This window comes from Poecile atricapillus, chromosome 8, assembly GCF_030490865.1.
Source record: "Poecile atricapillus isolate bPoeAtr1 chromosome 8, bPoeAtr1.hap1, whole genome shotgun sequence".
Classification (NCBI taxonomy): Eukaryota; Metazoa; Chordata; class Aves; order Passeriformes; family Paridae; genus Poecile; species Poecile atricapillus.
Window position 1 is genome coordinate 14,954,190 of NC_081256.1, and position 15,270 is coordinate 14,969,459.

Genomic DNA, 15,270 nt, shown 5'->3' on the forward strand with positions numbered 1-15,270 from the left:
ACAGGCAAAGGGTAGGCATTTAGATATTTCTGACTCGTCAGGTCACTTACTGTCGCTTTCAATTTGGCTCCCAAGAATAGGATTTCAAAACTTGAGGTTTGTACTCTGTATACCAGCATGCAGTGTTCAGAGTGTTGGCCTGTGTGCACTGAGCTGTATTTCAGACTAGCTGCTGGCCTGGCCTGCTCCAGCTGGGTGCTGAAATCCTGCTGAGAGCATGGCAGTGCTCGGCAAAGCCATGTGTCGCTGTCAGACTGAGCATGGATGTGGTGAGCAATGTGTGCAGGTAACACCAATGTGTTCTGTGAGACTGTGGAACATATCACTTTGTGCTGAGTATCCATGGGTACTTTGTACCTGCAATTAAAGTAGAATCCAGCAGCAGCAGCTCTTATCAGAGCTAATGTCCTGCCCTCCTTAAAGCCCCACTTTCTTGTGTCAAAAGCCATTTGGTGCTCAGCAGGGCTTCTTTGTACCTTACAAAGTCTAGAAGGCATTTTGCTTAATAAACAAACTTTGCTAACTTCCAATAAAGACCTTTCCTGTAATGGCTTCCAAAATCCTAAATTACATGAGTATGTAGCTTTCAGGAAAGTACACAAATGCATGAAGATTGTTTTAAATGAACCACATAATGTATAGTAGGTCCCTTCATCACTCAGGTGATTTTGAGCTGCTTGGGTGATCTCCCTTTTTCTGTGCCACCAAGCTCCTAAATTCCAAGTGTGATGCTATTTTGAAACTTGATTTAGTTTGGGTTTTTTTTAAAAAGGCTTTGTTCTCTGCATTCTCCTCAGTGCTCGCAAAAACTGTTCATGGTGTTTGTCTTCCTCAGCAGAAGTGCAACCCAGTGTCCCTGACACTGCTTCTGATTGAAAGGCTGGTTTACTTGGTTTTCTCCGCTTGCACCTTGATGCATTTTAAAAGTTGAATCAGACAAGTTCTACTTTGCAGTAGCTCCAGAAACTCCATATAGCTTCTTTTGCAAAGGGATGTCTGATTTCCCTCTGCTTGAGAAATATAGAGTTCCCTGCTGAATGGGGACAAGAGAAGAAATGCCTTTTCTCTTTTTACATTTGATGGGGACTTAGCTTGCATGCACATCTTAATCTTTAGGTGCATCTGGTAAAGACTCGTGTACAATACAGAGTGGTGCAAAGAAGAAACAAACACAGCCCTCACTTACGTGGACAGTGAGCTCCATAGCACTATAACTGTGAATCTTCTTGCACAGGTTTAAGTCCTTAAGCTGCATCCTGTTTAGAGAAAGCATTTTCAACATACTTCCAATAGGAAGATCATTTGCAAATAAGAGCCTTAACTCATGTCTATAGATTTTTTTTTCCTGTCCATAATTTCTTTCCCACCAGCTTGTACACAATTCATGGAAACTGCAGATACTTTTTCCACAGCTTACTCTCTCATCTGAAACTTGTACATCTTACCAGAACTCTTTGTTTCTGTAACATGCTTTTTTGTGGTATTATGATGCCACCTCACAAATGTAATTATTCTGTTTGAAACCAGTGTTAAGTGTCATAACATAAATAAAACCATTGTTTTCATTACTGCCTTATGGCACTAATACTAATCTAATGTTTGGCTTCTTGGAGCTCTTCAGAAGAAACTGGCAGCTAATATTTGCAGGTGTGTTCCTAGATAAATTCTTAAACCAATATTGTAATTTCCTCATGACTTTCATTTATTCTAACTTTGATGTAAATTGGTTTGTTCACACAGATTTGCTGGCTTGCCTAGACCTCAGGGTAGATCTGGTAACCTGAGTAATGAACTTAAAATAGCAGTACCACAGAAAAAAGGTTGCATTTTTCAAGATGTTTTTCTTTGTGTGTTGTAGGATTTAAGCACAACTGCTCTGTCTCCTCATGGTCAACACTGAGACATGACTCACTGGCATGGAGTAGTGGAAAATGACTAACACCAGCTACTCCTTAGGAAGTAAAACTCTTCCTTAAAACAGAGATGGGCTCTTTTCAGTTGCATACTTCAGTTGAAAAGTGGATTTCAGAAGGTAAATGCAGCCTCAGTGATACAAATATTAACATGCTGCTTTTCCTGAGTGGGTGTGACTTGAATCCCAACTCTAAATAGTGTTAGTTTGGTTCTGACATTTCACCAGCCGTAGAAAAAAACCCTGACACCCTAAACCACAACTGACTGAACCAAAAAGTGTCCCTCTGCTTCTGTGAAAGGACACCTTAACTGAGGGAGGGACAGTAAGGGTACAGCAGGCATTCAGGTTCTTGGAAAGAAGTTATATGTTCCCCTTGTTCCATGCTGTTTCTCCTTTTAACACTGAAAGGAAGTCGGGGAGAGAGAATGGGAAGAATATGAAAAAACGAAAGAGATTAAAAGAGGTGAAACTTGGTGCAGATGCTGGGGTGAGGAATGGTGAAAGCTGCAGGGGTAAGTGGGCTTGCTGGAAGCAGGTATGGCAGCTCCTCAAACTCCGGGAGGAAGCAAGAGCGAACATAATCTACGTGTGTCAGCTTCCCAGCACCTTGTGACTGTGAGACGGAGTCTGTGATGTGTGACTGCTTCATCTTTGACAAGTTTAACTTGGATAGCAACTTCTCTGTCGCTGCTTTTGAGAAGGAGTGGAGATGGCTGGTGCTCCTGTCAGTTTTATATCTGGGAACAATAAGTAGCACCTAACTGGTTAAAGATCTTTTCCTGTATTCTCCTAAATGATCATAAATCTACAATATTCTGCTGTCCTTCACTGCAAACTGGAGACTACAACATGGTCCTGTTCACTCTGATTCACTCTACTTCAAAATATGATCTGCTCTAGTTCAAAAACAATTCTCGGACAAAGGTTCGGTAAGAAACCCAAGCACGCACACTTGGTAGTCCTAGAAAAGAAAACCTGAGGTTTGCGTTTCTCCTTCAAAGACTCCTTTGAGTCTCCCCCACGAGTTACTTCCTCTATCTAGAAGTGAATCACATTGAAGAGGAGCTGGATCTTTCTTCCCCTGGTAGCACCCTTAGCAGGGACACTGGCTGCCCGGGGGAGCCCCAGTGTGTGCCCGGCAGCCCGCGCTGCTCTCCAGCTGCAGCGCCCGTCCTGCCGCCCCCGCGGGCGCTGCGCAGCCCGGTGCGGCCGACGGGCGGGCCGCTCTCGACCGCGTGCAACAGCTCAGGGGCCCGGCCGGGCCTTCCCGCGCGTGTCTCACCCCCGAGGGCGAGATCCCCCCGTTTAATGAAGAGCTGTAATTTTCAAAAAAAAATCAAGCAGATACCGATAACCGGTTTAGCAGGGCGCCACACGGCCGCCGCGCCCCCGGCAGCGTCACGGCGGCGAGCGCCGGGCGGGCCGGGCTGTGGCCTCAGTGATCCGGACAGCCGCGGCGATGGAGCTGCCGATTGGCGGGAGGGCAGCGGCCGCCTGCCCATTGGCAGGCCCGGCTGTCACTCTGAGCACGCTGGGCGGGAGCAATCGCTGCGGTGCCGGCGGTTGGCTGCATCTTCCGAGCGGCCACGCCTATTGGGCGCTCTGCCGACTGAGCCATCCCCTCTCGCCTTGTGATTGGCCGGCGGCCCCGCCCTCGCGGGCGGTCGCTGCTGGCTGCCCGGGCCGTCAGTCGCGTCCGGGCGGGGCGGGCACAGGGCGCTCCGGCCGCCGCCCCCGCCCCGAGCACCGCCCCTGCCCCGCCCCGTCCCGTCCCGCCCCGCCCGCCCTGGCCCGGTCTCGCCTCGCCCCGGGTTCGCCGCGCCAACACCGCCAGCAGCCGCAGCAGCGGAGGCAGCGGCTCGCCCCGCAACCATGAAGGTGACCGTGGACTTCGAGGAGTGCCTGAAGGACTCGCCGCGCTTCAGGTGCCGCCGAGAAGGGGCCGGGCTGGGGTCGTGCCGGGGGACAGGAAGCGGGGCCCGGTGTGTGCGGGGCGGGCCGAGCTGTGGGGCCCTGGGGGTGACAGGTGCTGGTGAGCTGTGGGCAGCCGGCCTTGAGTGGAGGGGCAGGCAGCGTCTGTGTGGGTCCTGCTGTGGTGTGGGGGCTCTGAGGAGGAAGGGGAGGGGGGATGTGGGAAGTGCAAGGAAAAGGGGCAGCATGTGTGGTACGTGCGACTGGGTGGGCAGCGTGCGGGGTCTGGGCTCGTGCGGAGGTAGCGCAGTGTGCAGTGAGCGCTGCCGGGGTCACTCGCCTTTGAGGAGATGGGGCTGAATGGTGGCTGGCGGCTGATGCAGGGAACGCTTGTCAGCCGAAGCAGTGTCAGCTGAGACTCAGGCTCAGGAGGGTGAGCTCTTTGGTGGTCTGTCCTCGGTTCTTCAGAGTTATGCTCACACTTCAGTTCCCAGTGTCTCCTGCCTGCATCTGTAGCGTGGTCCATATTCGGTGTGGCCAGTCTTGGGGTGCCAGTAGCAAACAAGCTCAATATCGTCTTACTTCCTGTTGTCAGAGCAAGGCATGCACTCCTTTGTTTTTCCCCAGTCGAGTGACCAGTTGCCTATCATTGTTGTAGGGTTACTTCTGCTCATATCAGGCAACTTTCCCCTCAGTCTTTCCTTATGTTTTTACCCATTCTGTATATATCTTTGACACCGTTGTAGCTAATAATTGTGCCTCTCTGTGGGATGTGTATCTGGTCTGTGCATACACACATCTAATTTCTGTGCCTGGTATTGCCCTGCTAGATGGTGGAGATGCAGACAGCTCTGTGACATGATGTGTCACTGCTGTGCCACTCCTGTCCCATGCTGAGCCTGTAGCTCAAGTGCCTGTGGCTCTGTGGTGAGCTCTGGATGTTGAGGGAAATAATACTGCTCTTTCTCTGCTCTCTGGCCGTCTGTTCACGCCTCCTCTTTGTATCAGCTTTAGCAATCCTGTGGTTCCTGGGATGTAGAGGAAGTTGGAGAAGGAAGGTTGGTTGAATGGCTTACCCTTGGCAGAAGTTGGGGTTCCTGTTCTTCCCTCCTTTGCTCCTGCCTCTGCTGCCAGTTTGTCGCTGGCTGCTTCTCCCACGGTTTTTTTGGTGACTGTGACGTGTGTTGTTGGATCCTGCAATGAGCTGGGTGCCCTGGCAGAAGAGACTGGATGGTTCTCTGCCAGGTTAGTGAGTGTCTCAGTGGGTGTGAAACCTACTAAAGCTTATGCGGAGTAGAGAGAGGAAACTTAACTGCCAGAAGCAAGGCTAGAGGAAGGCAGTGGAGAGTGAGACCTCCCTTAAGGCAGTGGGGAGCTTTTACATTGGCTTAGCTATTTCACGAAGCTTCCTCCTGAGCTGGACATGCTTGCTAGTGTATCTGCATTCTGAGAAACTGTATTTAGTGTTGGTTCATCCCATTTGGTGACAATGCAGTTGTAGATTGGCATAATTTAACCACAGAATTATACCAGTAGTTGCATTTTTAAAATTACTCGTATCTGCTGAAGTACTAAATACACTTGAGGAAACAAGAAGTTGTGACTAAAATTTGTGAGCAGAAGTGTGCTGCTGTTTCTTCAAGGTAAGTCATATCAGTTCATTTGAATTCACTTTGTAGCATTCTCTTTTGAGCAAGCTCCTCTTGATTCCTTCCCTTCAAGGAAAAGAAACTGGAGAAATCCCTTTGTTAGGGTCTTCTTGGTACTTCATGGTCTTTTTCCCAGTCTGATACTACTACCTTCGAAGAAATTGCAGAAAACCTTGTGGTGTAATCACTTGATGACAGCAAAACATCCTTCCAAACTTTAACTGATAAGAAATGGTTAAAATTGCAAGGCAAAATTCCTGTAGTATTTCTTAGAAAGTTCGTATCTTTCATTATTAGTCACCAATATTTGCTGTTATAATTTTGGTTATTCTTAGTGTTCTTATAAATTACCCAACCCAAACAGTAGAAACATTCTGAATGAAGGTTATTTCAGCGGTTTTATTGAGGGATGATAGAGATGCTAATGTAGAGCAAGGTCATGACAAAGTCCTATGTTCTTGCAGGGGGTAGTGTGGACATAAAGCAGCTTTTTGGTCTGTGTTCTTTGTAGCAAAGCTGAGCTGCAGCTTTCTCCTGACCTTGCTGAGCAGGAGGGTGTAGCCTCTATCCTTCCTGTCAGTATATCTGTCAGAGCTGTTAAATAAAACTGTTGGGAGGTATGTAGTGAATAGAAATGTCACAGGTTACTTTCTTATGGTTGTGGTGATAACTGGGAGGACATGGGTGAATCAGAGTTCCTGAGTCACTGAATCCCTGTTTTCGTGGGGAACCATTTAAATCTTTCAAAACATGCTACTACAGGCAGCTTCAGCCACATGACTTTCTTTCTTGCTTATCTTTTTCTCATGAAGTTCATATTGATATTTCTTGTCTTTGAGATTTAATTGGGCCCCAAATCACAGAACCTAGGATCTGTTTCCTTGCTTAAAGTGCTTTTGAAAGGACCATGGATTGGAGTTGTTGAGGTCCTGATATATGATTAGATAACAGTGACTGTAAAGTTTCATAGCAGAAGTATGATGAGTTATTTCATAGCAAGGCATACTGGTTGTTTTTTTCTCCCTCCAGTAGATGATAAAGAAATCTCTGAATTATAAAACCTGAAGTAATAATGGCTTGTTTCATCACTAGATTTTCAAACTTACAACATTCCAAATCAGTTTGGAGTTGGAGACTTGACGTTTAGAAACTTAGATTTAGATGTTTAGATATAGATTTTTTTAGATTTTTAAGGTAGTGGGAAAGGCTGTGAGTTCAGGCACACTTTTGCGAATGTGTAGTCGTGTTTTTTTTTCCTGCTTTGAAAGTAATCTAGCTGAAATCACATGCTTTTCTGTCATGATCCACTCTCCTAAAACATGGACAGACCAAAGATCTAGTGAGGAAATGCGTTTGCAGTTCTTCTACAATGTGTCAATGACTTCCCATCAAATGAAGAAGTTGGCTGAGGAGGGGCCATGGAGCAGTCCTTGAACAGTAAGAACTGAGCTGTGCTGGCAAGTTCTGTGTATATAATCACACATTCCTGCAGTAGTTTTTTGATATGCAAATAGCATTGTGAAATAATTCTTTCTCCTTTAAACAATGAGAGTTTAAATTTCAAGAGATTAATGAAGCAGGCTTCTACATTGCTGTTTCATTTTCATTTTTTCTTCTACCTATAGAATGTTTTTTCTCAATGAGGTAACACTGTAGCAACCACATGAATCACTGGAACTAAATTACTAGAAAGGAGAAGCAATTTTAAGTGATGTAGAAATACAGCTGCTCTAAGTAGCAGTTAACAATTTTGATAAACAACAAATAATAGAAAAAGCTAAATTCAATTGCTTGTAATCTGTGCAATTGTAGAACTCTCTTCAAAAACATTCAGGCTGATCCAGTCTTTAAAAATGCTTTAATAAAAAGCTCTGTGTTTTTCAGATAATTTCTTTGTCCTTATCTGTCACTGTTGCTGAAGTTTAAATTTTTTTGCATTTAAATTTCTATTCATTTCCTGAGACCCCAGCTGCAGAACAGATGATGGGTGAATGAGGTAGATGAAAATATAAATGAAACTGTTGTCGATTGCCATTCTAAGTAAAAGTATTTGTGGGTAGTTTCTGGGTAGAACTGTGGTTGTAGTGTATTCCCTTCAAGGGGACTCATCTGAGGAGTCTTCCATTTTGATTGAGCTAAAGCACTGCTCTGGAGGGCAGGCCTGTGGTGTAAGGTTGGCTTGTCACTGGAGTTCCCTGCTATGTGCTGGCTTTCTTCTCCTGTGGCTTTGGCCCTGCTCTGTCTGTGTGGGGCCAGCTGAGGTGCACCTCATGCCTATCCAGGGAATGCAGGTTGAAGAGGTCACTTGTGCACTTTCTGGCTTTCCAGATTTATGATGTATTTTTTTTCTCTCTTCTTTTGCACTGTGTAACCAATGGTTTGTCACTAGACATCTGTTTCCCAAATAATAGTAAATGTTTTGTCATTTAAACTATGAGTAATATAAAAAAGTGACTTATTTAACCTTTTTGGAATATGTTGTGTTCAGTAGTCAGAGAAATTATCAAAAGTACCTAACCCATATACTTTGGTCTGCTTATGACCTTCTGGAGAAAATATAGAAATAGGAACATGAGGAGAGTTGTCCCTTCAGTGCTGAGTTCCAGTGGGAAGGGTGCTGGAGGGCAGCTGCTTCCCAACCTGCTGTGAGTGGCAGCAAACTCCTGCTGTTCAGCCTGGGTTTGTTTATAGCTCAGCCCACCTGCGTGGATGTGGCTCCACTGAAATCACCGAGGCTGCTCCTGGGGGTGAACTCAGCTGCATTTCAAGTGTGAAGAGGAATGAGACCAAGAACTCTGCATACAAAATCTGTTTCTTTTGCTCAGACTCACCTAGCTTTTTTAGAACAAATTTCCAACAAAATGTTTGGTCTGGGCTTTCTGCCCTTGGTGTTGGGACTGAAAAGCAAGTTTGTAACGTGCTTGGCAAGGGAGGACGGAAAGTATCGCAGAAGAATAGGGAAAAAGGTACAATAAGTCAAAAGAAAAAGCTGCCAAGGCTTTGCTTGCGAGTTTGCATTTAGCATTTTTCATACTTACGTGGTGGTTAACGTTTATAATTTCCTGTATGAGACTTCAGACACACAGTTTTTATAGCTGAAGTGACGTGGAGGACAGTCTTAGTGGGGTATCAGTATGTTACGCGTGTACAACATCCCTGTCCATGCTGCTGGGAGTCTGCTGGAGTTAAACTAATTCTAGATTTCTAATTCTGTGCTTTTGTGGAGATTGCAGTGACTGTCCTGTTCTACTCAGGCTCTAGTCAATGGCTGATTTATTTTTAAATCTCTAACTATACCTTTCAAATGTACATTAAGAAAATGACTGACCTAAAGAAAGGGAGATGTATTTGAACATAATGTGCAATGTTAGAGATTTTTTTCCAAGGGAAATCAAAAATAAAGAAGGTTCATTGAAGATCACTCTCAACTAGATCTCTGAAAAATCTCTTACGTTGAAATATTTTAAAGCTAAAAAAACTTAGTAGGAAATTGTTAACAATCCTTCTTAATGGAGATTAGAGAAATGTGTCCTGAAATCAGAGATGTCTTCATTTGATTAGTGCACCTAAATTTTTAAAATCATGAAAAAAGTTGGCTGGCACAGTTATGAATAACAAAGGATAGTGTTATTAACGGTGATTATTTTTCTTTATTGTTTGATTATGTTTTACATTAACAAGAGCAAATTTAAAGAATCTTAACTATATCTTAAATTGCTAATAGGAACTTAAAATGTTAACTTCCTCAGTTTTGGTCTTTTTACATTTTTATCTGGAAATGTTTAAAAAAAACCCAGAGTGAGAAGGGAGCTTATAGTGGAAGAAGTGACAAAATCTGCACATTATCATAACATTGCTGTAGCACAGTAGCAGGATGGTTGCTGAAGAACTGATGTTAATTAAGCCTGTACAACTGATCTTTAATGAGTACTTGCAGAATTAGAAGGACAGCTTATTTATGTGTGTGTGCAATGGAACTGTAATTATACAAGTCCTTACAGTCTTTCAGGTTTTAAATATAGATTTGAAGAGGTTTCATTCTTTAGCCTGGAGTGTCTCATTTATGTTGGCTAAGCACATCTCATGTAATTACATTAAGAACCAAAGTTATGGAGATGGTAGTTTTGTATTTTTTGTGAGAGGAGGAATAGCAATGTTAAAATCTCTGGAAAACAGGGTCAGTAATGAGAATATTCATTGGGAAGGTGGCATCTATAAAATAGAAACCTTGTCTTGGGCTAGATGGACTTTTTGGTGGCTCTATTTTTTCACTGTATGTATTTGTCAAACTGTTGGTCTCTGAATAACAAATGTGCTGATTTCAGCAATGTTTGCAGCGTCCTGTGATCTTTTATCAGGCTTAGCTTCTTGACAACCTTATATTCAGAACCACATTATTTAGTCAGCATTTTTCCTGTTCTTACTTTGTGCAGTGAACACTATGGCTTAAATTACTGCTAATTTTTTACTAGAGTAAATAATTCTAAAAATTTCCCAAAGCAAACTGTTCTTATAACCTGTTTTGGAAGAATAAAGGAAAGGAAAATGTCTCATTTCTATTGGCTACAGAAATTACTTTTTTACAGACAAGAACCCTTTTCAAAGTCTTGATGCAGGACTTGCTGCCTGATTCAGTTGAGTATCTCAAGGTGAGGCAAATGCAGAAGTGTCCTGTTTACATAGGCAGGAAATAGAAGCATAAATTCTGAGTAATTTAGTTACTTTTTTTTTGTCTCACTTGTACATGCAGAATTGATTTTAAGAACACATGTAGGAGTTTTAGCTGTGTAAATGCATCCGTGATCTCTTTAAGCACGTACTTCTCTCTTGAGATTTAGATATTCCTGTGAGTTTAGGTGGTGACTTAGGTGCTTTGCTTTTTGCTAGTGGTAGATTTGTAACAGAAGTAACAGCTGAAGTTGCTGTCTGCAATGGAAGACTATGGGGAGGACATGAAGATTGGTGTGTGGACTGTAATGTTATTTTAATACATGCAGGAGTTTTCCATATTTCTGTGTGAGGCAGTGTAAATCCTGGGTTTGTTGTCACTCTTTCACATGACTAAAATATTAGATTATGAACATGAGAAACAGTAGATATTATCATTATGATCATAAAATGGACAATTTTAAGCAATCCAGTAAACTCAAACATTGTTTTGCCTTCCTGATAATATTTTCAAGAGGATTTCTTATGTATGTGGCAGAATAAGGATTTTATGGTTCATGTTTATTTTATGAATTTTAGAAGTAGCCAGGCCTCAAACCTAGATTAAATTAGTTGTGTTGTTGTGATACAATGCCTGTGTGACGAGAAATCTGATTCGTGATGTCATGTATACATTTTCAAATTGACAAGACACAATGGTGGACTAAGAAAATAATTTGTTGCAAAATAGTTCCTTCAAGTTCCTTTTGTGAGTAAGAGGAGATTTTGAACAGAGAAGATTCCTGTCAGAGGGTTGGTAAACCTACTAGTGTGGCATGAGTCTTTCTGCAAATCAGGATTTATTTTTGGTATTTTAAGTTATATATTTGATATTTTAAGACTCTGCTGTATTTGGGCACAATACACTTGGATAATTTTTGTAGTTCACATTTCAGTGCTAATGGGTATTGAAATAGTTGTGTTTTTGGACAAGAATCTGATAGGTGCACATAAACTACCTTTTCATTTCATGAATTTGTGATCTACCTTCAGCAACAGTCATTAGAGGAAGACCTCTGCTTGCAGTTTTGTCTTGATAAACATAAAGCAGAGCTAATGAGAATTTGCTTTATGTGATTTTGAAGTTTCTAAGTTGGATATAGTACAAAACAATTGGAGAAGTCATATATAGTGAAATGTATTCCATCTGCTAAAACTTTGAAAACCGTATTCTATGGAAGACAGTTGCAGATTTCCATCTTTCCGTCTGCCAGATGTTAATTTAAGTAGGAGCACATGCATATCAAACACACATTTCTGTGATTTGAAATATTCTAGTCTTCAGTTTTTAGTGATCTTGTAGTTATTGTTAAAAATATGTATAATTTATGTAATGCTGGAGATCACATAACAGATTTTAGTGTACTGATACTTAAAATGACATGTTGTAGATAGAAATTTGAATTCAATCCTTTGGAACAAAGAAAAAGCGTATTGTATTCAGAGTTCTGGTCATGAATCCCTTCTGCCTGTGAAAAAAGAGATGTGGAATATGACCTGGGAAATGGGGTTTGGGTTTCTGCTCTGAGGACTCTACCCAGGGAGGCACTGAGCCTCTTCGGTTCCTGTCCTGTGGTCTGAGCAGGGATCCCTGTCTGCTTGGCACGGAGGTGGTGGCTGGTGTGAGTCTGTGTCCTGTCCCACCCTCTGATGCCTTCCTAGATTCCAGCTCTCCAGTGACTCCCTTGCTGCTCAAGCTGCTGGTCAGTGGGCACTGATGGGTGTCTGAATGTTGGTAATTTTTGGCATAAAAAGATGTGGGGTTTGGAGGGTTTTGTTCTAAGTACTTTGTGTAAGTACTCAGACTCAGCATTTGACTGGATTCTTGTGATAAACTTCAATGTAAAGAGCATGTGGTGTTAAAACAATGCTATTGGTTCCATGTAACATGATGGTGATATTATACTTTTGGTTTAAGACAACCCAAATAGGAACTAAGTGAGTAAAGAAGAAAAATAATGTAAGTGCAGCAGTGTTGGGCCTTGTGATTTTAACTGGCATTAGCAAAAGGCACTGTAAAGACTCATGGGCCAGCTGGAAATGTAGCTTTTATCTTGTCTTTCCTAGACTTGTACAATTCATGTAAGTTGAATTTACTTATAGTTGAAAGTTGGAGTTCCTGTCTATAGAAAGTGTTCAGTAAATAATGACCTAGGCCCCTTCTTTCTTAACTTCCTTAAACAGGAAAAAGGAGAATGCATCTCATCTGCTGTGTACCATCCCTCCTCTTAAGCCAGATCTTAGGCTTAGGCTCCTTACAACTATTAATCTTCATTAAGATTTGATCCCAAGCGGCTCTTGATTTGTTTTAGCCATATGTGTCAGGATAAAGTGAACTGCTCCCTGGAAATCACATGTTTCTCCTCTATCATTTCCAAAGGTGCTTTAGCTGACTATCTATCTGTGCATAGATACCAGTATGTGATCAGATAAGGCACACTGCAACAATAGAACAATTGCACTGGCTTTGCCAGACAGGATTGCTATTAAGGTTAAAAGCTGTTCAGGATGACTGAGGAATGTGGTATTTCATTGAGGATGCAGCTTTTGGCTGAATGTGTGTGTTGCTAAGTTGGACTCTGTTTAAAAGACTACACACGTTTGCACACCTTCTCTATGGGATTATTCCTCAAAAGAATCTACAGGATTATTCTTCAGAAGAATATCCAGTTTGTGGAGAATGATTTTTAAAAGTATTAATTTAACTTCATTTCTTTTGTCAAATGTCTGATTTTGAAGAATGTATCTGCCTATTTATTCTATCCTACTTGATTTATCCCAAAAAGAATGATGAAAAATGATAAGGGGAAGCATTGAATGTGCCTACTATTACAAAATATCCACTGTATTGTAAACATCAATCTTGCAAGATTTTGTTTGAAAATATTTGCAGTTGATTTGAGATGAAAAATCTTTAACATAAAATAATTAAACAGTAATTTCAGTTTGGTTGAAAAACAGCTTACCTGCAGTTAGCTTTGATAGATGAATGAAATCCCAGGGTCTTTAAAAATCTCTTGATGACTAAAAGTAGTGGGAGAAAAGATACTAAATGTACCCAAAGAAGTTCCAGGGTTGTGGGTGTGCCACATGCATTTTGTAGTTTTTATGTTATAAAGTTCCAAATGCCTTTTTTTTTTTTTAATAGATTTTCATTATCATTTGAAAGGAATGAGGAGGAAAGGCCTTTCCAAATTTGAAAACAGTAAATTAAAAAAATTGAAGAAAACATGAATACACTAGCTTTCTCTATTGTCCTGCTCTAATGTTTATGCACTCTCTTGGTTTAAGATTGGATTCATTTGACTGGCTGTTTCAGTGCGAAGGCACAAAGGGTAAACAAACTGCTTTTTGCAGTATGTGGGAACAATAAAACTGCACAATAAAACTCTTAATTTATGTGTAAAATGACTTTAGGTTATTGAGTGTGAGATCCATATATGTATATTCACCTAATGTCTATAAATAAATATAAAAAATCAGGTTCAGAATTTGTCTATTACAACAAAGCTGCAGCATTCTCTCTGACTGTCAAATAGAGCATTCTGGTTTTGTGAAAGTGTATTACTGAAATATTCAACTTCTGAAATGGACAAAAAGGGTAAATACTTGCTGAGGACTCAGTCTTCACAGCAAATCTGAAACTTCCCTCAGGTTTTGGTAAAGAAGATCTATGTGATATAACTGGAATTGTAGACAGCTAATGGTCCTCAGCTCTTTTGAAACGTGGTGAGCTCTGATTGCAACGGCTTTGCCAGCTTATGCTTGTTTGTACACAGCAGTGCTCCTCTAACTATGGTATAAAGTTTAAATTAGCAACTAAGGGAGTTACAAAAAGAAAGGGACAGGTATTACCTAATTTTTCTGAAATCAAAGCAAACACGAGATTCACAGTAAGATTATATGGTATCTTTTTGTTTAACTGCACAGTACTCAGACCTTTAGTTGCCTGTACTTCACATGAGATTTCCTATGTTGGTGGTTAAATGCTGCTGTATCAGTTCTGAGCATATTGAACCTGAGAATGCTGTGCTGGTGCCATGTAGTGATATTTACTCTTTCTGCATTGGCTGCAGCTGAGGTATGTAAGGGGTTGTCTTTCCACATCAGGGATTAGTATCTTCACTGTTCTTCAGACTGCTATTACTTTCAGCTTTTATAAGCGAAGTTGGCAGGACTCCTTAGCATTTGACTGCTAACTCCAGATCTTGAGGCTAACAGGGTGTATTCCTTAGATGCCCTATCTTGTATCTTTTGCACTTGGTTGCTTGATGGTTATATTTATGCTTCCACTTCCTGACCTTACTACATACTTGAGTTTTCAAATGTTGAAATCCTTCATTCCATCTGCTGCTTCAAGATCCTGGGTAGTTGCTGAGATTTAAAAGATTAAAGCAGCTCTGTGAAGTTGGCAAATTTTCAGCAGCAAGGCTTCTGTGCAACACCATCAGTTCCTTGAGCTCCTTTCTGCGGCCTTTTTTTTTTTGTTGCAAGATCTTGATACTGTAGTCCTACTTGCTTATCTGATAGTAAGTCCTCCTACAAAGCTTTTGGATATTGAATAGCTAGTCAAGAGTTGTGCAGGACACGTATTGTGATGCGTTGCATTCTTATCAGCCTGCAGCATAAACAACTTCTTTTCTGTGAAGTTTTCATGGTCACCATGTGTCCTCATCTTGTTAACAGCTGTCTTCTGATGAACAAAACACTGAAGTTGAAAGATGAAGAAAATCCTGCTTCTCAGACTCTTTGTGGAGGAAACAGGTTGCTGATTTCCTGCTTGGGATTACTGTCAGGCTCTCCTGGGGTAGAAAAAGTTTAGGAGAAAAATATTAGGCAAAACCATTGGGAAATAGCACCTTTAGGCATTTCTGGCAATTTACTGCAAAAGAGTAGTGAGAGAAAAAGTTTAAAAATTTAGGTCCAGCAGGTAGCACAGAAGTCCTTATAGACTGGGTGATATAGACTGTTAAATGCTAGTGCAAGTCTAGTGGTAATGAGTTTGGCTTCCAGACACATGTGTTAAGGGCAATAGAACTTGTTGCTTTTTGAAGACTGATTTGTTTATAATGTTCATTGTCTTTGAGC

General features: G+C 41.7%; 1 protein-coding gene across 2 annotated transcripts in view; it reads left to right on the forward strand.

Moving 5' to 3' along the window:
* Positions 1 to 3,702: 3,702 nt before the first annotated feature.
* The window catches only part of ACAP2 (ArfGAP with coiled-coil, ankyrin repeat and PH domains 2), a 59,492-nt gene continuing 47,924 nt past the window's right edge, over positions 3,703 to 15,270 (forward strand). For both annotated transcript variants that reach the window (XM_058844084.1, XM_058844085.1), the window contains exon 1: positions 3,703 to 3,840. In XM_058844084.1, the coding sequence (XP_058700067.1) occupies positions 3,788 to 3,840 (53 nt within the window). In that variant the 5' untranslated portion in view covers positions 3,703 to 3,787. The remainder of the gene's footprint in view (positions 3,841 to 15,270) is intronic.